Source organism: Solanum dulcamara, chromosome 8, assembly GCF_947179165.1.
Source record: "Solanum dulcamara chromosome 8, daSolDulc1.2, whole genome shotgun sequence".
NCBI lineage: Eukaryota > Viridiplantae > Streptophyta > Magnoliopsida > Solanales > Solanaceae > Solanum > Solanum dulcamara.
In genome coordinates, this window is record NC_077244.1 from 78,133,408 (window position 1) to 78,156,420 (window position 23,013).

General features: G+C 34.1%; 3 protein-coding genes across 4 annotated transcripts; 1 reads left to right on the forward strand and 2 right to left on the reverse strand.

The window, feature by feature from the left end:
- The first annotated feature begins 1,229 nt into the window (after positions 1 to 1,229).
- LOC129898765 (oleoyl-acyl carrier protein thioesterase, chloroplastic-like) lies at positions 1,230 to 6,133 on the forward strand. Its single transcript, XM_055973431.1, has 7 exons — positions 1,230 to 1,828; positions 2,480 to 2,613; positions 2,708 to 2,821; positions 3,368 to 3,463; positions 5,077 to 5,164; positions 5,242 to 5,310; positions 5,573 to 6,133. The coding sequence occupies exons 1-7, from the start codon at positions 1,478 to 1,480 to the stop codon at positions 5,843 to 5,845; spliced, it is 1,125 nt and encodes a 374-aa protein (XP_055829406.1). The 5' UTR covers positions 1,230 to 1,477; the 3' UTR covers positions 5,846 to 6,133.
- Positions 6,134 to 7,319: 1,186 nt separating this feature from the next.
- Positions 7,320 to 9,975, reverse strand: LOC129898766 (RPM1-interacting protein 4-like). 2 transcript variants are annotated; one of them, XM_055973433.1, is made up of 4 exons: positions 9,618 to 9,975; positions 8,211 to 8,723; positions 7,741 to 7,929; positions 7,320 to 7,557 (listed from the first exon to the last, which is right to left on the reverse strand). In XM_055973433.1, exons 1-4 carry the CDS (start codon positions 9,621 to 9,623, stop codon positions 7,534 to 7,536), a joined length of 732 nt encoding a protein of 243 aa, XP_055829408.1. In that variant the 5' UTR covers positions 9,624 to 9,975; the 3' UTR covers positions 7,320 to 7,533. The 2 variants fall into 2 exon arrangements, with proteins under 2 accessions (XP_055829408.1, XP_055829407.1); XM_055973432.1 differs by having other exon boundaries at positions 8,211 to 8,726; positions 9,618 to 9,974.
- A 3,488-nt stretch (positions 9,976 to 13,463) lies between these two features.
- Positions 13,464 to 14,923, reverse strand: LOC129900218 (putative xyloglucan endotransglucosylase/hydrolase protein 1). Its single transcript, XM_055975143.1, has 3 exons — positions 14,807 to 14,923; positions 14,532 to 14,725; positions 13,464 to 13,548 (listed from the first exon to the last, which is right to left on the reverse strand). The coding sequence occupies exons 1-3, from the start codon at positions 14,921 to 14,923 to the stop codon at positions 13,464 to 13,466; spliced, it is 396 nt and encodes a 131-aa protein (XP_055831118.1).
- Positions 14,924 to 23,013: the final 8,090 nt, after the last annotated feature.

Sequence of the window (23,013 nt, forward strand, 5' to 3'; positions counted from 1 at the left end):
GTACAAAGCTACAAGGTCTCATCACTCATGTTTCAAATTCCAATTTGTCCGAGCCCTGATAGACCTGACAAAATTATTTGGTTCCTAATTTGTGGTGGAGATAACCCATATTCCGACGGAAATTGGTTCGGACATCACGATACAAAAAAGTGATGGATCCTCTGATTATTATTTCATAAAATTCTGCAGCGTATGGTTTAGGTGGATGAGAAAAAATTACCTCGCAACAATTTAGATAGATAAAAAGAAATCAACTAGCTCGCCTAATTGTAACAGAGAGTGCTCCACACCTACTTGATTTGCAGCTTGCCTAATTGCTACTCTCCTTAGGTCATACCATACCTATTGGTGAAATCAAAGTAAATTTGGAAAAGGCTTTTTAATTATCGATATGTTTTTTCTTTTTCACTAACTAAGAGAAAAGTCCTAAAATACAAAGAGAAAAAAGAGAAAAATATCGATCCTTTTATTTTTCTTTTCAGAATTAGTGTTGATAGAATTTTTTTCGAGAATTAATATTGATAGGTTTTTTTTCCCTTGTGTATTTAAGAAAAGACTTCTAAAAAATATGATAAGAGGAATATATCAGCGTTTTTTTTTGGTTGTTGAAAAAAATAATTCTACAATATATGATAGGAGTAACAAAAGAGGAAACTATTGATAGTTTTTTTTCTTTTCTTTTCTTTTTCGGAATTAATATTAACATTGAAGCACCTTATATGTTTAGGAGTCTTTTTAATAGAAAAAACAAAGCAAACAAAGAAACTCACATTAAGTAAGCATTGAAGCACTTCATGTTTAGGAGTCTTTTTTTTTGTTATTAAATTCTAACCAATTTAATATTGAACTCCAAATTATCATTATATCTTAAACAAATAAATATTTCTTTTTGGCTTATGTCTTGAATTTCAAATGTTTTTTAAAGTTATGCATTATATTAAAAATTTTATCACTTCTAAATATAACTTTGATAATAATCGTTAAATTACACGTGCAAAATATGTATATTAAATCAATTCATATTAAAAAGCAACGAGGTGCAATCCTAATTGTATATTCATTTTATATACTATAACATTTCCTTAAGCATATTTATATAGATATGAATTAAAATTTAAAATAAAATAACATCCAATAATCCTAATCAAAATAAAATTCATCTAGCAGAGTCCGACGAAAATTCGATGTGCACCCCAAACTTGATTACTATTTTGGCTACTTGTTCCAAGGAAATTTAATGGTTATGTAACAAATCAGGCCGGGTAGGTAAAAATTGGCAGGAAACATTAATTTCTCTGTAAATGCGCTTATCCCTCTAAACTTGCTGGCGGACCTCAACCTTCACCTCGATCCCATCGACCCAAAAAAATCAACTCTCTCCTTCACTCTAATCTAAAGAAGAACTCAACTCTCTCTCTCTCTCTCTCTCTCTGTTCAGGGAAGAAAAAGAGTTAATTAATTGATTTGGGATCAAACAATGTTGTGTCAGGGGACGTTTCAGGCTTGCAATGTTGCCATTGGAGATCATAATCAGTGTTCCAAGAGATTATTCAATTCGGTTTCAATTGGGTGTAGAAAATCGTTTGTTTTTTCTTCTTCTTCTTCTTCTTCTTCTTCGGTTGGGGCAAGGTCAGGTCCGGTTTTGGCTGTAGCTACTAACGAGACTAAGAGTAAGCAGATTGCGTATGACCCAAGTCTTGCAGATCGATTGAGGTTGGGGACTATGTCGGAGGATGGAATGTCGTATAAGGAGAAGTTCATTGTTAGGTGCTATGAGGTTGGAATTAACAAAACTGTAACTGTTGAAACCATCGCCAATCTCTTGCAGGTCTGATTTTTTTTTTTCGTGTGTGTTAATCGATTCTTTCACTGAATATTAGCTTTTGATTTGTCAATGCAAGTGTATTTCTCGAAAGAATATTAGCTTTTGATTTGTCAATGCAAGTATATTTCTCGAAATCATCGCTAATCTTTAGCTGGTTTACTGTTATTACAAGATTGATGTATTTTTGGGCTTTTTGGTTGATCAATTCTTGATTTGTCAATGCATGTCTGTTTCTCGAAAGCATCGCCAATCTATTGAAGGTCCAACTTTATTAAAAGATTGATTCTTTTGTGTTACTTAACTCTTTCACTGAATATAAGCTATTGATTTGTCAATGTGTGTTTTTTTTTAAAATTTTTTTGGAAACTGGTAACATTTCTTTTTTTAAAACTTTTCTTCGAGATGGAATGAGTATGAAGTTTTGGGGAATTATTTTTGCTTGCTTTACTCTATGGTAGTACTCCCTCGGTTTCAATTTGTTTGTGTGGGTTTGACTTTGACTTACACGGACTTTAAGAAAGTAAAGACACGATTCTCTTTTGAAACATACTAATAAGGAAAATAAGACAAACAAATTAAAATGGAGAGAGTATAATTATATTTTGGTTATTTATGATTATACGGGCATTAATATATCTAAACTCTGTGATGTAGGAGGTTGGGTGCAACCATGCTCAAAGTGTTGGATTTTCAACTGATGGATTTGCAACTACCCATTCCATGAGAAAATTACATCTTATATGGGTTACTGCTCGCATGTACATTGAGATCTATAAGTACCCTGCTTGGTAATCCTTTTATACCTTTGCAAGTGTTCACTACACTGGTTTATTTGACAAGGCTGTTGAAGCCATGGTTAATGTTGTCTGTGGTATGGAACAGGAGTGATGTTGTTGAAATAGAGACTTGGTGCCAAAGTGAAGGCAGGATTGGGACTAGACGTGATTGGATTCTCAAAGACTGTGCTACTGGTGAAGTCATTGGAAGAGCAACCAGGTGAAGAATTTAAGTATAAACTCCATATATAGACTTAATAGATGAATATAGGTAGCACTAAAAGAGATTATATTCTTGTTTAATGCACATTTCCAAGTGGACATGTATACTTCTAGGCATGCAGTATTCCGGGCTTTAAGTATATTTGTTGCAAATACTTAACCTAGTTGATACATATTGTTTTCCTGTGAATTGCTTATCGTTTACGTATATCCTCCCTCACAAGTGTGGTCTAGTAGTTTCATGCCACTTGGTTAATAAATACATTTCCCGCAAAGGCAGCTTTTGGAACAAATGAATATTCCTTTTGTAAGTTACTGCATAAAGCTAAAAGGACCTCCATGGAGTGTTTTGCATATAAATCAACCTGAGTCAATATATTTTCTTTGTGGAGAAGTTTGTAATTTGGCAGTGTTAATGATTTTCTCGAGTATCAAGGTCACAGATCCCACCTTCTGACAATCTATAAATCCTTTTTTTTCCCTATATTGCTTGTCGAGTTATTCTACAAAACTTAAATTAGGATGTTATGATATCTGATTGCAGCAAGTGGCTCATGATGAACCAGGACACAAGACGGCTTCAAAAGGTCACTGATGAAGTTCGTGATGAGCTGGAGACCTATTTTCCAAAAGAACTGAGGTAAACTTAGGTTCCTCTTTTTTCATTTTTCTTGTTTCCCTTCCCTTTCCTGGAACTTATAATTTCCTTTAAGTGAGTTAAGCATTCTTGTAAAAAATAACTGTATTGCGAAACTGTTCATTGAACTTCTTGAAATTATTGTACACCGGTTTGAATGGTGTTAACTGGGTACATGATTCTTGGTGCTGGTAGATGAAAATGTAGCTGTTAAATACTATCATAAGTTGCACATATATCTAACACTCAAATGGTTTGAATCTCAAAGTCATTACAGAGTCTCCATTATTACATCTATTTCTTGGTATTTGATGAGTATTTTGTATCTTAGACTGATTGATGGATTAACACTTACATTGATGGTGTAGAAAATGGAACTCCCCACACAAAAAAGAAAAGAAAAAGAAAGATGACTCAGATCGATTTGACTCCCTTGAAAAATTATTGAGTAGATATACGAATTGCAGGTTTTTTTTTTTGCATGTTGGTTCTTTGAAACAGTTCAGGTCATGTTAATAAGAAAAGTTTGATATTTTTACTGAGGAGGTCTATGGTTCGAGTCCTATGTCCCTATAAAAATGTATCAGGTAATCGGCCTAGTAATCCACATACATGATAAAAGAGCATTCTAGCTTTAGTGTACTTTGTTCCACTTAATCCCTCTTTCATGGTCACATATCTTTCCGGCTAAGGAATGGGAAATATTTCTCCTGTTACATGAATCCAATTGTTCAAAATATTCCTTCATACCATTATCAAAAGTATCATCAATAAAAACTTATCCTTCGAAGTATCATAATTTACATTAGGCCTCGAAACCATTTGTTCTGCTTTCTGAAAAAAAATGGTTGTTTCTTAAAAACAATTCTTCCAACATATGCATAATCAATTCTTCAAAACCAAATCCAAGGATGTGCCTGCGCAGACAAATGGTTTTGCAAAAAGAAGAAGAAAAAAAGAACCAAACTAAACCAATCTGTCTCTTTCCAGTTTCTTTTAATTCTGGTGCTAGCTTGTTTCCCAAACTTATATTCACTGTAGGTAGACTGCCAGACAATCATATGGGTGTCTTGTCTATCAAATCAACTTTAATAATCAATTTTACACTTGAGTCAATCTGACTTCCTTTTCTATTTACTCACTACGTTAAAATCGAGTAGACTGAGGGTGGCTAGTGAGAGAGAAATTGGACAAAGGGACGAAATGATGGTCTTTTACTTCTACATTTCCCAAATAACTTGGGGGCACGGGAATTTCCTGGGAGATTTGCCACCATTCTGAAATTGGACTGAAAGGAGGAAATACGTATTGGTCTTTCACTCCCTTCCACTTTTACAAACTTAGGTATCTGAAAAGTACTTCACTCTGGAGAAGCAAAAACAAAAAACTACCCATTCCCCCTTTACCCTTCCCCTCCTTCAACCAAACATATTTTAAACTTTATATACTTCATAATAACACCAGCCACAATTGTTACCCCATCTACTCTATTACATATAATCTGCAATGTTACTGACCATGACTTCGTCACATGTAAGTTTGAGTGTTGTATTTTATTGGCAGCAATGTTATTGATAAGGGGCACTCTATTCTTGTTTGACTGTTCACAATTCCAGGTTAGCTTTTCCTGAGGAGAATAATGGCAGCCTAAAGAAAATAGCAAAACTTGAAGATCCCGCTGATTATTCGAAGCTAGGAATGGTGGTAGGTATCATTTTAACATCCTGATTTCAATGACTTAATTTTTCAAGCACTCAGGATATTCGCTGTTTTGTTGGCAGCCACGAAGAGCTGATCTGGACATGAATCAGCATGTAAACAATGTCACTTACATTGGATGGGTTCTTGAGGTTTGTAGCTGCTTCCTATCTGTAGTTGAATAAATGGACGAGGCCAACCATATATACGATGCAATAAATTCAACAACTGTGCAGGGATTTTTTTAGGGTCTTTTGTTGTCTTTTTCATAGAACTTTTGTTGTTCATTGTTATAAATAGTTAGAGTAGTCCTGGGGAAGTCATTAGAAGTAAATTCTAAAACAAGGAAAGTCTTATGTTTTACATCTATGGACTACTTTCTCTATTGCTAACAAAAAACTTTTATGCTGGCAGAGTATGCCTCAAGAAATCATTGATACACATGAACTGGAAACAATTACAATAGATTATAGGCGTGAATGCCAGCATGATGATGTTGTTGATTCCCTTACAAGCGTTGAACCTATTGAGGATGCTGATGCTTTAGAGAGTCACGGGGCTAATGGATCTGCTACTGCTCCAAAGGATGTAAACAAGAGCTTCTTGCATTTGTTGAGATTATCAAGCGATGGACTTGAAATAAATAGGTGTCGAACTGAATGGAGAAAGAAGTCTTCTAGGATATAAGATTCAATGTGTTCTATTGTTCATTGTAGCCCAAGTACTCGGTGGCGGAGCTTCCTTATTTTTTTCTTCGTTTTCCAACTTTCCGTGTCTGTCTTCTTTCGTGTCTTTCTGCAGATTTTATTGTTTCCCTTCTTTCTTTTTCGTTTCTTCCTGGAGCTCTGGTAGATGGTTGAGATGAGGCTTCATTGGTTTGTACTAATGTTTTAGCTATGCAATTAAACAGGATGAGGAAAATAATGTGCTAGTATGGGAACAGATTATTTTGTATCATATAATTTATGACATGTATCTCCTGCTTAATTTACTTGTTTGCTAATTATATAACCTTTTAAATCTCAAAAGTCGGTTGTCAAAACAACTGTTTATTAAAAATATATCTTTACATATACTCTAATAACGTCTAAGGGACAAAGGCAGTATCTGTACAGGCCTTAGACATGGATAAGTGGAGTATATCAAGGATGAGGAAGGTAAGGTGTTGGCAGAAGAGGCTCATTAAGCAAAGATGGCAAGATTAAGGTTGAAAAGGTTAGAAACAACATAGAGGCTCATTAAGCAAAGATGGCAAGATTAAGGTTGAAAAGGTTAGAAACAACATATTCAGTGAAATTCAATTAAGGTTGACAAGGTTAAGCGCGCTATTATGAGCATGGGAATAAGAGAAAGGAGTGAAAAATAGTTTTTTTTGAGGTGCAGAGTGGCGGCTCCCAAAACTTGTTCCAAATGGTGGAATTTGTAGGACTAGAAAACTAGGGTTTTTGATTATGAAATTCAAAAAGAAAAGAGTAAAGGGGCCAGTCACGGGATCAGATTCTGAAGTTGAAAAATATCTTGGACCAGAGATATATTTTTTTATTTTATTTTACATTCTTTGAAACAAGGGAAGAGAGGAAAGAAGTGTCTGAAAATAGAAATATAAATTTTGTACCCTGAGAAAGACAAATTGGAATTTTCCCCCAAAAAAGAGACCCTATGCTGGAAAGAGAAATCAGTTTTAGGATTCCATCTAGAATTTTGTATGGACTAACCGTATTGTTGAAGTTTTTGCTTTTAATATTTATTATTATTATTTATTATATTTTGATTATTGTACTATTTTGTTGTTTTTTGTTCATTTTTTATAGGCTTTGCACCCTTCCTTTGTTAGTTGCTAAGTTTTTTACATTGTTTTCTTTTTCTTTGTACTTGAGGCAAGCATCTTTCGAAAATAGCTTTTCTACCTTCATCAGATAGTGATAAAATTTGCATATACTTTACTCTTCTCAAACTCCACTTGTGAGAGTTCATATGCATGTTATTGTTGTTCTAATAACAGGTTAGTTGTCATTTTTACCATGTTAACTTAATGTTTATCATAGAGATTTAACCATTTTTCATCGAGTTTCATCACAAACCCAGTAATACATTCATAATTTTAGCCCTTTTTCTCAGTAGGAACAAAAAAGGGAAGGATAATTAACACATGAATTTGATGTAGGAGCAAACAATACATGATTAATAAAACAATAAGTAGACAATGCAATTGCAAAATTCAGCAGAAAGCATAACAAATACAAGAAAACACTAGCCCAACCATATTGCTACAAGAAGCCTCTTAACATAGAAACGATTGGCGTTGCGCCGTAGTTTGTTGATCTATTTACACATCCAATATAGCTTCAGATCACAAGAAAAACAAGCCCTCATTTTCACCACAAAGGAAAGCAGCAGCTCTGCAGAATACAGGGGAATGGATAAGAACAACGGTGAAATATGAGTGTGACTGGCTCATGAAAAAGAATGAGGCCCAGAGTACGCATGTTGAGACACAATATAATTAAGAAACTAAATGTGTGTTCTTTTAAGCAATTCAAACTTTTAGATGAGGAGGTCACACGATTTAATAACTACTATACCTTCTGCTTTTCATTTCGCTGATGCCTTTGTGTGCTGTAAGATGTTCTACCACCAGCGCCTGCCATATTTCCAGTATCTACGTGCCTTTGCTCTCGCACCCTGTTAAAAACCTCAGTGTAATTTTCTGCATCCTGAGGATCGTTGTCATCCCATCCGCCAAATTTTGGAACTACAGTTCCTCTATCAGGCTGTTATAAGATGAAGAAGTCATGTCAATTTCAATATTAAAAGCACAGAAGCTTCAAAGTGATTAGCATTTTTCGTGCAGATTTAGTTGCATACTCAAATGCAACATTCAGTCAGTGTATACAAGTTAAACTCAAAGTATCAAGTGCAGTTCGAGGAACGACTAACATATCTTACTAATTAGCTTATCTCTGTTAAATAAGATAAATAAGGAATGCTATCACAAGTTGAATATCTAATCTTCTATTTTATGCAAGACGAAATAGAATAGGAAGAAACGTACACTTTCTTGCTTCATTTGGTTCCTCCCAGGAGTAGCATGAGCACTTTCAAATGATCTTCCAGGAGTACCATGGCTACTGTCATATGAATTCTTCCCTTCCCAAACAGGAGATGCAGCTACTCGTCCAGATATCTTCGCGTGGGAATTGGGGTGAAGCGGTGATTTTGCAATGCTGTGATCAGACCCTCCACTTTGTTTAGAAGGTCGACCAGAATTTGATCCACGACCTCCACCATGACGTTGATGAGTAATTGGCTCATTGCGGGCAGGAGAACTAGCATGAAAATTACCATCTTCTCTACTCACTCGACGTTTGTTTGTCCCAATTGGTTCCTCTGTTGGAGTTTTAGGCCTGGAGGGAGGAGCAACATTCGGAAACATGTCGGGATTCTCTTGGGGATCATTCGGATTTATCATCTTTCCGCCACGAGTTTTCCTTGCATTCTCAAAAACGACAGTATAGGGAGTGTTGTCTTCACTTCCCCAGTTACCAAATTTTGGCACATTTGCACGCTGCTGTAGCAATTAAATGAAAATTCAACATATTATAAGTGTGCTTGCTACGACGGAAGTCATTTTTACAAGAACAGTATTCATGAATTTATAATTGAATCTGTGCTAGATACTTGAAATAGATCCAGATATACTAAACAACAAGAACTACTTATCAATCCAAATATGTTGGGGTTGGTTACAGGTTCACATGATCCTAGAAGCTTTTTTCATGACCCAGTATATATATATTAAGAAATCCACTAAATATCTCTAAATGATTGTGCACTAAGATATTATTGTTATATTAACTTTAGATCAATATAGGAACCAACCGATAAACTTATAATTTCCACCTCTAGGTCAACTACATAAATCACGATTATCTATGTTGCCCCATTTAAGCTCATCTCAATCAAATATTGTGATAATTAGTTTCTCTTTTGAACTAGTAATTCTCTACCATTTCTTTTCTACTAGCATCTGAATATCTAAGAAGACCAAATGACTTGTATAGGTGGAGGTAGGATTTGAAGTTTTTTTAAAATTGAACCCTATCACCGACAAGATAAAAGTTTAATTAGTTAACCAACTAAGTTATTGAAATTCTCCGGATTAGAAGTTTATAGATCTGAATTTGCCGCAGAATTCATAGCTTGTGTTAGTTACTAGAATTACAATTAAATATTTACACATATTTAATCAATTTACGAAGATAAATACCGAGTCTAACCAAAAGCTACCCGTCTAACCTATAGCTTTGGCCCTGCTCGCAAACACAAAACGTACTAACAGGACAAAACTTAATCCAAATATAACACAAAGTAATTAGACCTCAACCACATATTGCAGAGAAAGTTTGTATAAAGCTGTGGAAACGAAACAAGTATTACTATTTCAAATCAGAAAACTTACAGCCATTGATCTTCTTTGGAAACAAAACTCGATAACAGTTCCACAGAGAAAATTTCCTGCAAGAGAACCCAAAAAGAGAGAAGAAGAAGATGCAGATGGAAAAGCGTTGAAGATAGAATATATATAAATGATGAGAATTTTCAATTCATTGACTCTGTCTCAGCACGTATTGGTTGACTGTTCGCCTCTTACACCCTGTAATGTTTTCAAGTCGTCTTTATCAAAGTCTTCCCTCTTCAGTTTTACCCCCTATCACATGCCAGACCAGCCCACAGCCTAATAAGTTTTTTCCGCCATTTTTACTCTACTCTCTTATTATGAGTCCTTTCACCACTTCAACTTCGACGTTGTGACGAGTTAGAGCGCATTTGGATTGCTTTATACGTTGTTGATAGCTGTTTTTAGTTGGGGTTTTTTTAAAAAAAAGTATTTAGCTCAACTTAAAATTATTTTGTATTTAAAATATATTTATAAAAATAATTAGGTTTGTTTTGCTTAATTTATCTAAAACAGCTTATAAATTATTTTACATAAGTTCAGTGAAACAGGCATTTAGAATTTTTGGAATTAATTTAGGTCACATTTTGGTGTTTGATCATGAATTTTTTTTACTATTAATATATAATACATCATCTATCAAAAACAATTCACTCTTCTATGAAAAAATGATCAATTTTACACTTAGTTATACTTTCGTTCAAAAATATTTTTACAATTATTAAAGTGCTTGAAATATACTCTTCTTCTGTTAAGGTTATTCAGGGTGGATGTTTGAGAAATTTGTATTGGCTCAAATAGACTATCCGTTGTATTAGTTGCTTTGTTGAATGTCTCATTTACAATTTTATATATGGAGAAGGACCTGAAATGTTCAGCAATTATTTGAATTGAAATAAAATTACTCTCCATCTACTTTTTGGTCTCCAAATATCCATGACGTTAACTTTTTTTAATATTATTTTTAAATGTATCAAGCCAAAATATGAATTATATGTGATTTTTGTTATTTATTTGAGAATGCTTTAAATTGAAACCAATCAGATTAGGCAACATAATAAATAAATATTTAATAAATTTATTTTAGGGGAGTTGTTAAAAATAAGGGCAAATATGAGTCAAAGGGTTAATATTGAGGATATTTTTGAACCAAAATATTGACGTTAGGGTATTTGGGGGCCAAAAAAATAGATGAAGTGTAATTTTATATCAATTCGAATTGTTAAGGGACATTTTAGACCCTTTCCTGTTTTATATAAAGAGAGAAAATCAAGATATAAAAATAAGTAAAAACATAATTCAACGCATAATGCAAACATCTTTCAATTCTAGTATTCTCATCTTTGTACTGTTGCCAACTAAAACGTCAATTGTCAATAGTCAAATTAAAAGAAAATTACAAATAATATTATTATATAATTTAAACTCGTAATATTGTAATTCGAACTGTGACAATTAATTATTTTTATTCAAATTAAATTGGATAATCTTGCTCCTTTTTTGGATTCCTCATTATAAATTCAAAAAGAAAGTATTACACAAATCTCATAGTGTTAAGAGCTAATTATATTTTATTTTTATACTTAAAATTACGAAAATTCCTAAATTTGGTGGAATTCAGATACGTCCCAAAACGCCCTGATACATCGTATAAAGTGATGTATCCGACTGATACATCGCGTAAAGTGAAGTATCTGACTGATATATTAAGTAAAGTGTCAAGTAAAGTGATGTATTCGATCGATATATTATATAAAGTGATGTATCTGACATCTCGATACATTACATAAAGTAATGTATTCGATCGATACATTGCATAGAGTGATGTATCTGAGAATAGAAAAGAGTAGAAATTTTTATAATTTTTTAAATGGTAATTTTTTTTTGAGAAAATGATAAATAAATTATGTATTTTTGTAATTTCTCCATTTAAAAAGGAGAATTGAAAGTGAAAGCACTGGCTTATAGCACACCAAGTTGGACCATTCAAAATTAGAATAGAAAGTCTTTCAATAACTAGGAAACCTACAATCCCCCCAAAAAATGACGAGTAAATTTGCAAAACAATACAAAAATGTCGCACTCAAAATTTTACTTTAATTTTTATTTAAAATCTCGAGGCTGACCCCCAAATCAATGCTAGGGGGCCAATCATTCCCCTTCGCATCATGCCTATGAGGGCGACGTCGAGTGCTTGCAGGTCCTTGAACACTGACCGCGATACTTTCTTACTGGATCTCGCTGGTGCCACCATATCTGTGGGGTAGGCGGCGGATGAATCAATTCAATTAGATGTTGCTTACCTAGATGCGGTGCTTGTGCTGGATAGACTGAACGGAATCACCTCTTATCACTTCATCCGGATGGCTTATGAATCGTTTTCCCCAAAACAAAACATCGAGCTTACCACGTAATTTTCTTCCTTTTTTTCCTCACTCGAAAGTGGAACCAATTCGAATTTGGATCTTGACATGTCGGAATGTTTGGTTTGAATATAAATCATGATGAGATTAGTTATAACGGAATAAGTTATGATGGAATAAATCGTGATGAGATTGTTTGATTTGTTGCATTGAAAATAACATGCATTAAATAAATTTTAAGAAAAAATTATTTGTTTACAAAAATACCTGAAAAGTGATGTATAAAAAAGGGTTAAAGTGATGTATAAAAAAGGTTTAAAGAAACATTTTTGTCATTTACCTACTTTATTGCAGGATTATTGTACCACTTAAGAGAAAAAATAACTTATTTCAGTCATAATTATTAATCTTGCAATAAGTTATCCACGCTTTATAATGAAACAAACAATTAAGAATTACTAAAAATTTATCCCAAAATTATTTTATCTTATTCACCACACCAATCGACCCCTTATAGTATTAAGGAGATTTGAAAATTTATATATGTAAAAAAATATTAGTATATTCTATTTACATGGTTAAGAATTTCCAACAATTGTTGGTGGCTTCTACTGATTTGCTCCCCTAAATGGATTAATTTAACTCAAACCATGGTAAGGCTAAGCCGTGAACATTTCCATTTGACTTTTTTGTTCAACCATTAATATTCCGAAAGAGAAAAAAAAAATACTACTAATTTATGTTTGTGTGAGCCACCATCTTCCCAAGTTGACTAATAAAGTAATATTCCTACTAATTATTACCCATTAAATATTTGCAAATTTCCATTTTATGAATTGGTGCCTCTTCTTCTCTCATAAAATAAATTAAAATTACTAGTATTTTTTATTTTTCGTGTTTGATTAGTCCATTTGCCTACACAAATCATAAATCATATATTATCAGTGTAGATATGTTTTTATACAAACAGTAAAATTTAACTTGCTATTAAGCCGGTTAGAAATAGAATCAAGATTTAAATTATATAAACTTTGAATTCACACAAGTTATTTTTAGTTATCAGGTTTCAATTAAGTATTTAACTATATTTAACAAAATTTCTAATAAAAATACAAAGATCTAATAAAAGCTATTAAATTCTTTCAAACTCGTATCTCATGTTATAGTTCTACCCCTTTTACTTACACTATTTTCTCAACAAACGAAAAAATAATCAATTTAACTTAATTTGAATAATTAATTTTAATTACCTTTAACCTAATACTATTTAAAAAATCACGTCACGTGGGCATAAAAAAGTTAAACACGTAATGAAATATGACGCATGTTGAGATGTTCATTAATTCCTTTTTGTGGATTTCATGTATATATTATATCCACTAAAATAGAAACATTTAATTAATGATAAATTAACTAAATAAACTAATTAAGCTGACGATGAGCACATTCTGGGAATCTAACTTTATTTTTCCTACTCCTACAATAATCAAGAATCATATATTTTTGTCTGAAATTCCTCATAAGCTGCAATTGATTTGGGCCTAATTTGGGCCTGGTCCATGGGCTCAGATCTGGGGATGGCAAGCAATTACTGTTAGAAGGGCAACCAGAAATGTTGAAGTCTTGATAACTAACTATAAATGGTGCATTGGCCCAATCAACACGTCCAGCCCAAATCTCACTTTGTGAAATCCATAGGCTTCCTTCTACCCACATTGCTTTTGTTGGAAAGTTGATACCTCTTTTTGTGTTGTTCTTGAATGTCCTTATTGGTATGTTGTCCACCAAAAAACTACAAAAATCATAGAGAAGCAAGTACATATATGTGTTATATAATGTGGTTTCAAAGAAGTCAATAATGTTATCGATAGTGATGGAGCCAGAAATTTTCTAGTAAGAGGATTCAAAAAACACTAGACTTATCGTTTGTCATGAGAGTTCAATTAACGTCTAAATACACAAAAGATTATTTTTGCCCTTGTTACATAAATATAATTTTTCAACAAAAGAAATTCAATTGGACCAATTTTCCACGAGGTATCTCTGCCACTAGTTGTTGGTTAGGGGGATTCACTCATCTCAAATTTTCATCGAAATAAAACTCACACAGATCTATCATAAAAACTAGCCACGCTTGTAAAAAATCAACAAAAACAAGATAATTGGTGAGGATCGTCTATTGGTCAAACTATTTTTAAGTCTTGATGCAGATTCAGAATTTCATGCTTATTAAACGCTTTATTGAATATGTAATGCAAATTTACTAGATATCGATTTAAGAGATACTAGTTTAGGTGCAAGGAGAAGGAATATTGTATTGATGGACGGGTACTACTTCTGAATCTAAGAATGACAGAGCCTTATTTAGGACAAATAGCTTACTTTTATAGCTCATGTATGAACAATAAAACTCACATTTTTGTTAATGTAAAAGTCAACACAAAATCAGATTCAGTTAATCATTGTAACCACCATTAATTGCTAACCTAATAAAGCTAATTAACATACTAAAATATGTCAAACTAACATAAAAAAGTTAATTATAATTGCTTACACTATGCGTTGTGGAGTATAAAGAATTTGATAAGTATGATAATCCTCAGAAGGATCAAAAGGAAGTTGAAAAACTTCTTCTCTGCCACCCATATCATTAGCAAATATATTTGTCTGCAATCTCCCTTCAGTCCCTATAAATTCAAAGTCTATTTCATCATGATTGACCCCTGCATCTTGATCATCTGAAATTAACTGCCATAAATAATCATACACTTTTCAATTCAAGATTATATATGTAACTGTTATACATAAAAAAAAAAATTAATAACGTACGTAGAAAGCTGTGATGACTCCATTAGTTTTCTTGTTTGATATCTTTATCCTTACTGTAAATAATCCAGATTCATACTGTAATTTGGACTTGAATCCAGCTCCTGCATCATAAACCATTGATAAAAGTTGTTAATAAATGTATACACAAATGTCAACAACAACAACAAATTAAAAAAAACGTTGAAATTACTACACTTAATTCAAGTGTCATATTAATGTGACCTACTAGGATATTTTAGAAAATGTCATGGAAATGATCTTTTAATGTGAAGAGATGAAAAACATGAGTTTCCATTTTTTACAGTGGAGAAGTAATTAACTAAGTGGCAAATCTAAGGCGAGTTCTATAAATTTAATTCAATTTATTCATAACTTATGACTCTAAATTTTGAATTAAACAAAGGCAAGAAATAAAAAAGGGACACAATTTTGAGATATACCAGAGGATCTATCCAAAAGTAGTTGCACTTCAGTACTTTGGTTAAGAAAAGTTATATGATTTTGACCCCATAAAGGATAATAATTTTGATTAAAATCAACCAAAGCATTAATTGGTGACATAGCAAAACACATCAAAATACAAATAGTTATTCTCATGAACTCAAAAGAAGCCATTGAGAGAAAAATACAACTTTTCATCAAACTAATGACAATTTTACTGACTGCTAATTAAGTTTTAATTTCCAATGTGTTATATTTATAATGCCAATAATTTGATAGTAAGTTATTTTATGGTATGTTAATAATTAAATATATGCAAATGTTAATTCAGATAATTACTTTTTTTACCTTTTATTTCTCCTTCATTGGATGTATAAGAACAAACTTTTATTAGTAGTCCTAAGTTATTTGAATTGTATTCGTCAGCATGTATATTTGCTTAGGTAGATGCATTTTTAATTATGAATTATTGACAATATACCATTCAATTTTTAATTTTTTTTGGATACATACATGAATATGAGATAATAATTAGTTAGTTTCTCATCCTCTTAATTAGGTAAAATGTTTAATTGATCACTCCCTACATAATCTTTGAGAATCTAATTAATATGTGTAAGAGATTAGTTTTGACCGAATTCAGATATAATCTTAATTTTAATTCAAAAAATATGTTAATTTACCTATGATGTGAAAGCCTTAGTAGAAAGGGATATATCTGCTTCATTTGGTCAACCTAAGTTAAAAGAATTTTTTTTTGGTGAAAAATGATATATAATTATATTTTATTTATTTTACTTTTAGTATTAATTCTCCGTAGAAATAAGAGATAAATATTGATTACTTAGCATATTATATAACATTATGATTATTTAGATTAGATCAATCTCGATTTTTATAAATACTTTCACTACTTATTAAAAATTTTTCCCTATATTCAATCAAATAAAATATAAATTTGTCTCTAATTTAATTTTGAAATATCTCATAAACCAAACAATCATGAATAATTTAATTTACACACACAAAAAAAGAAAATAAATAACAATGATGACATTAAATAATTATCAAATAAGAAAAACAATATTCTTTTCAAGATGAATTAAAAAGAAAAGTCATATAAATTGGGACTAAAGTTTTAAATTTTGCCTATATAAAAAACTCATGTTGTCCTTCGGAATGACTCAGTTGGTTTATGAGTCGAACTTGTCGCATAGGGCTTACATAATGCGATTTACATCTTCTGTGTGGTTTGCATGCTATTACACAATAAAAAATTTACTCAGTACGCACAAAATGATCGCCACAGAGTGTTCACCCGAAGGAAAAAGATTGTGGCAAAACTTATAGCAGTTGCGGATTATTCTGAAGTTTTTTTTAAAAAAAAATAAAAAAATATTCATCATCGTTATATTCATAATCAGCCCTAGATACTATTTTCTTTGTTTGCATCATTAATAAGGCTAATTTAATAAAATATACTTATAGTAAAATGAAACAAAGTGAGTGTATTACATAATTAGATCAGTTAGATATTACCACTATCATGACACCATTAACAATAATTATCACTAAATATTTTCACAATTACTATACCACAACAATCATTAATATCATTGTCGTGCCGATATGAACCATCTTCACAGTCACAACATTTCCATATCCGCCTTTTTTGCCTCTCCTAATAATAGCTATCATTCTTATATTTTACTTTGTACCCTCTTTTTGTTTTCATCTTCAATTTGCTAATCGGCTATTTTTAAGTTGTGGGATAAAGTAGGATGGGATGACTGATCTATCATGGATTTCTTTAATTGATGATTTTGTTAGAATATGAATATATTGGGCTATATGGTTCAGTTATGTGTTTCAATTTTGTCAATCGTGAAAATGTTGAAAATTAGATTGTCTTTTTTTTCTTCTTCTTCAAATGGCTCACCTTCTTTTAAAGAAAAAATCATAAATTTTTTTTAAGTCCAGATGAATATTTTTTGAAGTTATTGCTTAAATATAGCAACATGATTAATGATTATTTTATATAGTTGATCTTTACTTAGTTGAAATTTGTTGTATGAATGTATTGGGTTATGTTGTTCAATTCTATATATTATCATGAAAATGATGGAAATTGAATTGGTTTTGTTCAATTTTATGGGTTGTTTTTCAGTCTTTAATAAATATATTTGGGTTATTTCTTAAATGTAGCAAAGTGATGGTTTATGTATGGTCCAACCACTTGAATATATAATTAAAGATTATGATTAAGTTTTTGAATTGATTTGTTAGCATGAATTCCTTACGAGTAAATCATACAATTTTGCTTAAGAATCATGGAAAGTTATCAAATTATTTTTTGAAATAAAAAATAAAATTCAATTATGCTTAAATATCACATGAAGTCACTTGATCATAGAACTAAAACGTGCCACTTAAATAAGTTGGTGACTTATTAGGATAGTTAGATAAAATAGAGTGATGTTTTATTATAAAATATATAATTTAATAGTATTTTACTAAAGTTGAATAACTTTTACCTCAATTAATGTTTTGATACCCAACCCCACCACTTTTTTTTTCACGTGCAATTTTTGATCGAGTTGCATAAATTGATTTGAAATTCTCTTAAAATTAGATTAAGGTTCCATTTGTTTACACTTTAACTTATATTAAGTATGAATTTGATTCCAATCTTAAATCATTAAATGTATTTTTTTGAATCTCGATAATGCATTTAAATAAATTTAATTTATTAAAAGTTGGAATAAAGTTTTAACATTATTAAGAAATTATACTTTTTTTTTTTATTAAAATGACTTTTCACCATCATTATATTCATAATCATCGCTAGATGTATTTTTTGTGTTTCATTTTACTTAGTTCCCATTTTAAAAATTCCTTTTTTACTTGTCTATTTCAGTAAATCAAGATAGTTTTACTATTTTTTATTTTTATTTTTATTTTTTTTTTAAATTACGGGAACAGACCCTACACGAGGCTCCCACCTCTCGTGCACAGCCAGGGGTTGAGCCGCACACCCCCAAGCCTTATTATACATAAAACAGAAAAATACACGGAGGGGGACATAAACCTAACCTCCAATCCTATGGTGGTTCATAAGTCGGTCATCCTACTAAGGTCAGCCAACTCATCCCCGATACAAACACACGAAAAGGAAACCTAGAAACTATGCACCTAAAGAAGAGGACTCCTCTCGATACACAGAAACTAGGAAAGCATAAATAAGGGAGACTCGCCCTTTACATAAAATAAAGGAAAAATCTAAATAAAACTGGGGATGAATCCTCATAAAAGCTATATACATTTTAGCGTCAACGAGGATCATCAAATAACATGGCTAAAAATATAGCATGGAGACAAACACTGCAATTGGGCGCTCAATCCAATGCTGCAACACTAGTAGTAGATCATGGAGGCTTCTTAATCCTTTTGGTCTTCCTCCGTCTAAAGCTAGGTAGGCCGGCTCTATCTAGCATGTAGTATCCTCGTGTACCCCGAGGTAGCTGTTGGAGGGTGGTGTAGTGGCCTGGAGTGGTAAGAGTGTGACTGTGCTTGGAGAGAGCATCCGCAGTGAAGTTTGCCTCCCTGTATACATGCTTGCAAGAAAAGAAAACAAATAATTCGGAAATATCAACAAGGTCATGAGTTATCCGGTGAAGGCTCCACGGAGGTTTCGTCTGATGATTGATCCATTTAGTGATCAACTCCGAGTCGACTTCTAGGATAACGTGCTGAAAGCCCTGTTGAATGCACCATTTAAGCCCATAAACTGCCGCCTCTAGTTCGGCTTGATTGTTGGTTCCCTCCCCTAACGGTATGGCGTAGGCGAAGATGAATCTACCCATATGATCTATTAAGATGCCACCCCCCCCAATTGCCCCCGGATTACCCAACGCGCTTCCGTCAGTGTTCAGCTTAACGAAACCGAGTTGTGGTTTAGTCCACGAGACTTGGGTGATTTTCATTTCATGAGCACACTTATCTATGTAGGAAATAGTGTGGATCCAGTTTGAAGGCCAATGGATATAGGGGTACGCGATTCTAAGTAGATTAGAGATGTCTTTGAAAACTGCAAATTTCACTCTCGCCAGGCTAGAAATCTTTCCCCCGTATTTGCTCGCGCACCTATTCTTCCACAAATTCCAACATATAAATATTGGGGTGGAGTGAAAGATAAGTTTGTGAGCTTCTGTGTGGTACTTGTGAAGCCACCAACTCATAACAAGAGGTTTGAGGGGTGTGGCTTCATGCTTTATCCCTAGGGAGTCAGAGAAGTAGCGCCAAATATTCCTAGCGAAGTGGCCCGTGCTGAAAATGTGCTCTATGGTGTCTGGACCTGGACTGTGGCAGCAATAGCATGGAGTGGAAACCTGACCGAATGCAATGATCTTTTCCTCCGTTGGCAGCTTGCCTCTAAAAGCCCTCCACAGCAAAAAAGAGCATTTAAAGGGGATGTTTTTGTGCCAAGTGTAATGGTCGGAAAGTGTCTTGGTCCTATGTTCCCTCACAAGCTGCCATGCCGAGGAGCATGTGAAGTTCCCATTGGTATTCAGCTTCCAAATGGCCTGGTCCGGTGTGTTTCCTTGCAGTTGAAGTGTGGAAGAAGTGATAAGAGGAACTAGTTGCGCTGGTGCCAATTGATTTAGCATATCGATGTTCCATTGTCCATCTATAAGAAAATCAGCCACCCTAGCATTGCTTGCTCTTCCCAACTCCTGCCTATAGTTGGCTAAGGGTCCGATACCTAGCCAATCGTCCCACCAAAAACAACATGAACCCGAGTGAATCCTCCATTGAATGTGAGGTTCGGCAATGTGTTTGTTGTGCATCATGTGTTTCCACACAAGCGACTGTCCAGAATGGAATTTTTTGATGATGGGGTTGGCTCTCTGACAGTATTTGGCTCTAAGGAACTCACCCCACAACGTTGGTTTAGCTCTAAAGATCCACCATTGCTTTAACTGGAGAGATTTGCACACATCTATAGTTCTCCTTAACCCAATACCTCCTTCGTCATAAGGGTAACAAAGTTTTTTCCATGAAGCCCAATGGTATTTTTTTTTGTTATCCTTCCACCCCCAGAAAAAATCAGCGGTGACTCTCTCAATCTGTTTGAGAGTGGTACGGGGGGGAGTAATGGCCGAAAGAAGGTGAATGGGGAGCGACTGAAGTACGTATTTCACGAGTGTAGCTCTACCGCCGTAGCTGAGGATTTTGGAGTGCCACCCTCTAATTCTGTTGACAACCTTAGAGACCATGTCCGTGTAGTACATGACTCTCTGCCTGCCAATGTACAGAGGGCATCCTAAGTAGGTAATGGGACTATGCTTCTGAGTGAAACCTGTAACCTGTTTCACCGTTTCCACATTGTCTTGGAGCGCACTGGGATGCATCATGAAGTGGCTCTTATTCTTGTTTATAAGCTGCCCCGATGTCTTTTCATACAGAGTCAAGGTCTTCATGATAATTTGAAGAATTTCCCTCCTTCCGGAGGAAAAGATGATAATGTCATCCGCAAAACTCAAATGATTAATCTGTGGGCCTCTTTTCTCCATATGAAAACCACGGTAGAAGTGGTAACAATGAAGACTATTCAACATTCTTGACAGCACCTCCGCTCCCAAAATAAATAAGGCGGGAGAAAGAGGATCACCCTGTTTGAGCCCTCTGGTGGAGTGGAAAAAACCATGTCTAGACCCATTAACGATAACAGAGTACCAGTTGTTAGACATGATTCGCCAAATCATATCAATAAAGGTCTCACCGAAGCCCATCCTTCTCAGTACCAGACAAGTATAAGACCAGGAGACTATATCATATGCTTTGGCCATGTCTAACTTGATAACCACGTTGTCGCCAATAACAGGCTTTCGGATATCGTGGATAATCTCCTGTGCTAGCATGATATTTTCGGAGATGCTTCTTCCTTTTACAAACCCGGACTGATTAGGAGAAATAAGATCGGGGAGAATTGGAGCAAGCCTGAGGCAAATGAGTTTTGATATGATCTTATTGGTGAAGTTACTGAGACTAATGGGTCTATAGTCAGAGAGTGTGTTGGGGTGATATACCTTTGGGAGCAGGATCAAACAGGCATGAGAAAAGAACTTAGGCATAGCATACCCCCCAAAGAAAGAAGTAACCACTGCTAGTAGGTCTTCCGAAATAATCTCCCAACAAGCTTGGAAGAATTTTCCATTCATACCATCCGGACCAGCTGCAGAATTAGGATTCATGGAGAAGACTACCTGTTTCAACTCCTCTATGGTAGGCGTGGCTTGAAGGTTTTCATTCTGAGCATCTGTGATCATTCTAGGAACGTAATTCAAGATGTTCTCCGGAATCGGAGACTCATCGCCTGTAAATATTTTCTGAAAATGATCGCATGCTGCTCTAGCAATGTGTTCGTCGCCTTGAATCCACTCCCCCTCTTCGTTGGTAACCTTGTGAATGAACAGTCTCCTTCTCCTACCACGGATTAGAGCATGGAAATACTTGGTGTTAGCATCTCCATCCTTGAACCAATGTAGCTGACTTTTTTGTTTGAGAATGTTCTCTTCAATTTTAAGAAATCTGATATATTCGGCGTTGAGAGCATGCAATTGCATTCTGTTCTCTTCATTATTGGACACTATCAGATTTTTTTCGGCACTTTTCACCAATTCTTCATATTCCTTAACCTTGGCAAAAATGTCGCCGAATTCCACTCGCGACCATTTGCTAAGGGTGGAGGAAAGTCTTTTCATTTTATGGTGGAAGGACAACATTGGATTCCCTGTCATGGGTCTGCTCCAGCAGGACTCTACTGTTTCGAGAAAAGTAGGGTTATCCACCCAACAATTCAAGAATTTAAAATATTTAATCGCGGAATCCTGCCTAGCATTCATCTCTATTAGTAAAGGCTTATGGTCAGAACCAGTAGAGGGAAGATGGGTAATTGAAGTGTGAGGCATAACGGCTAACCAATTATCGGACACCATAGCTCTATCGAGTCGCTTCCAAATTCTTTTATGCATATCTCGTTGATTACACCAAGTGTAGTCTGAGCCATGATACCCTAAATCTGTAAGGCCGCAAGCTTCAATAACGCTGATAAACTCGAAGCTTTTTCGCATGTTATAAGGGATTCCACCTAGTTTCTCATTAGTGGAGGTAATGACATTGAAGTCTCCAACTGTGCACTAAGGAAGGTTAGTGGGAGCGTGGTGAAGGAGCCTATCCCAGAGCGGCCTTCTAAGAGTATCTTTGCATTTTCCATAAACAAATGTCATAAGAAATGCATTTTGATGCTCTACGTGTTTCACCTCGCAAGTGATCTGTTGGTCGTCAACATTAATAACTTTACAATCGACATCTTGAGTCCAGAAGATCCAAATCTTGCCATTAGGATTACAAGCGGACCCATCCATACCAAGGTTGATTCTAAAGCTTTGTAGATGAGCATTGTTAGAAAAAGGTTCTAGGATGGAAATTATGGACGTTTGATGGATATGTTTGAGAGAGTTTAGTCTATCTATGACTCCTTTGGTATTGATACCTCTTGCATTCCATACAATTGTGTTAATCATTGATGGGATCTAAGGTTGTGGAGCCTAGTGTTTGGTCTGCTAATAGAAGCACGAATAGTTGTAAATTTTGAATTGTGATGAATGCCTCTAGGTGATAAGCCTTGCTCACTAGCTAGTTGGTTCATCTCGTCATTCGTGACCATAGTAGTGGTCTTGGATGGAGCAGCTGTTTTAATGGAC

Coding starts and splice junctions, on each gene's coding strand:
- LOC129898766 (XM_055973432.1), bottom strand. Junction 7,930..8,210: donor ACCAAATGAAGCAAGAAAGT/GTACGTTTCTTC, acceptor ATCTTATAACAG/CCTGATAGAGGAACTGTAGT. Junction 7,558..7,740: donor AGCGAAATGAAAAGCAGAAG/GTATAGTAGTTA, acceptor TGTATTCTGCAG/AGCTGCTGCTTTCCTTTGTG.
- LOC129898765 (XM_055973431.1), top strand. CDS start 1,478: ATGTTGTGTCAGGGGACGTTTCAGGCTTGCAATGTTGCCATTGGAGAT. Junction 2,822..3,367: donor GTCATTGGAAGAGCAACCAG/GTGAAGAATTTA, acceptor ATCTGATTGCAG/CAAGTGGCTCATGATGAACC. Junction 5,165..5,241: donor ATTCGAAGCTAGGAATGGTG/GTAGGTATCATT, acceptor TTTTGTTGGCAG/CCACGAAGAGCTGATCTGGA.
- LOC129900218 (XM_055975143.1), bottom strand. CDS start 14,923: ATGGTTTATGATGCAGGAGCTGGATTCAAGTCCAAATTACAGTATGAA. Junction 14,726..14,806: donor GAGTCATCACAGCTTTCTAC/GTACGTTATTAA, acceptor TATTTATGGCAG/TTAATTTCAGATGATCAAGA. Junction 13,549..14,531: donor TATACTCCACAACGCATAGT/GTAAGCAATTAT, acceptor TGCCATCCCCAG/ATCTGAGCCCATGGACCAGG.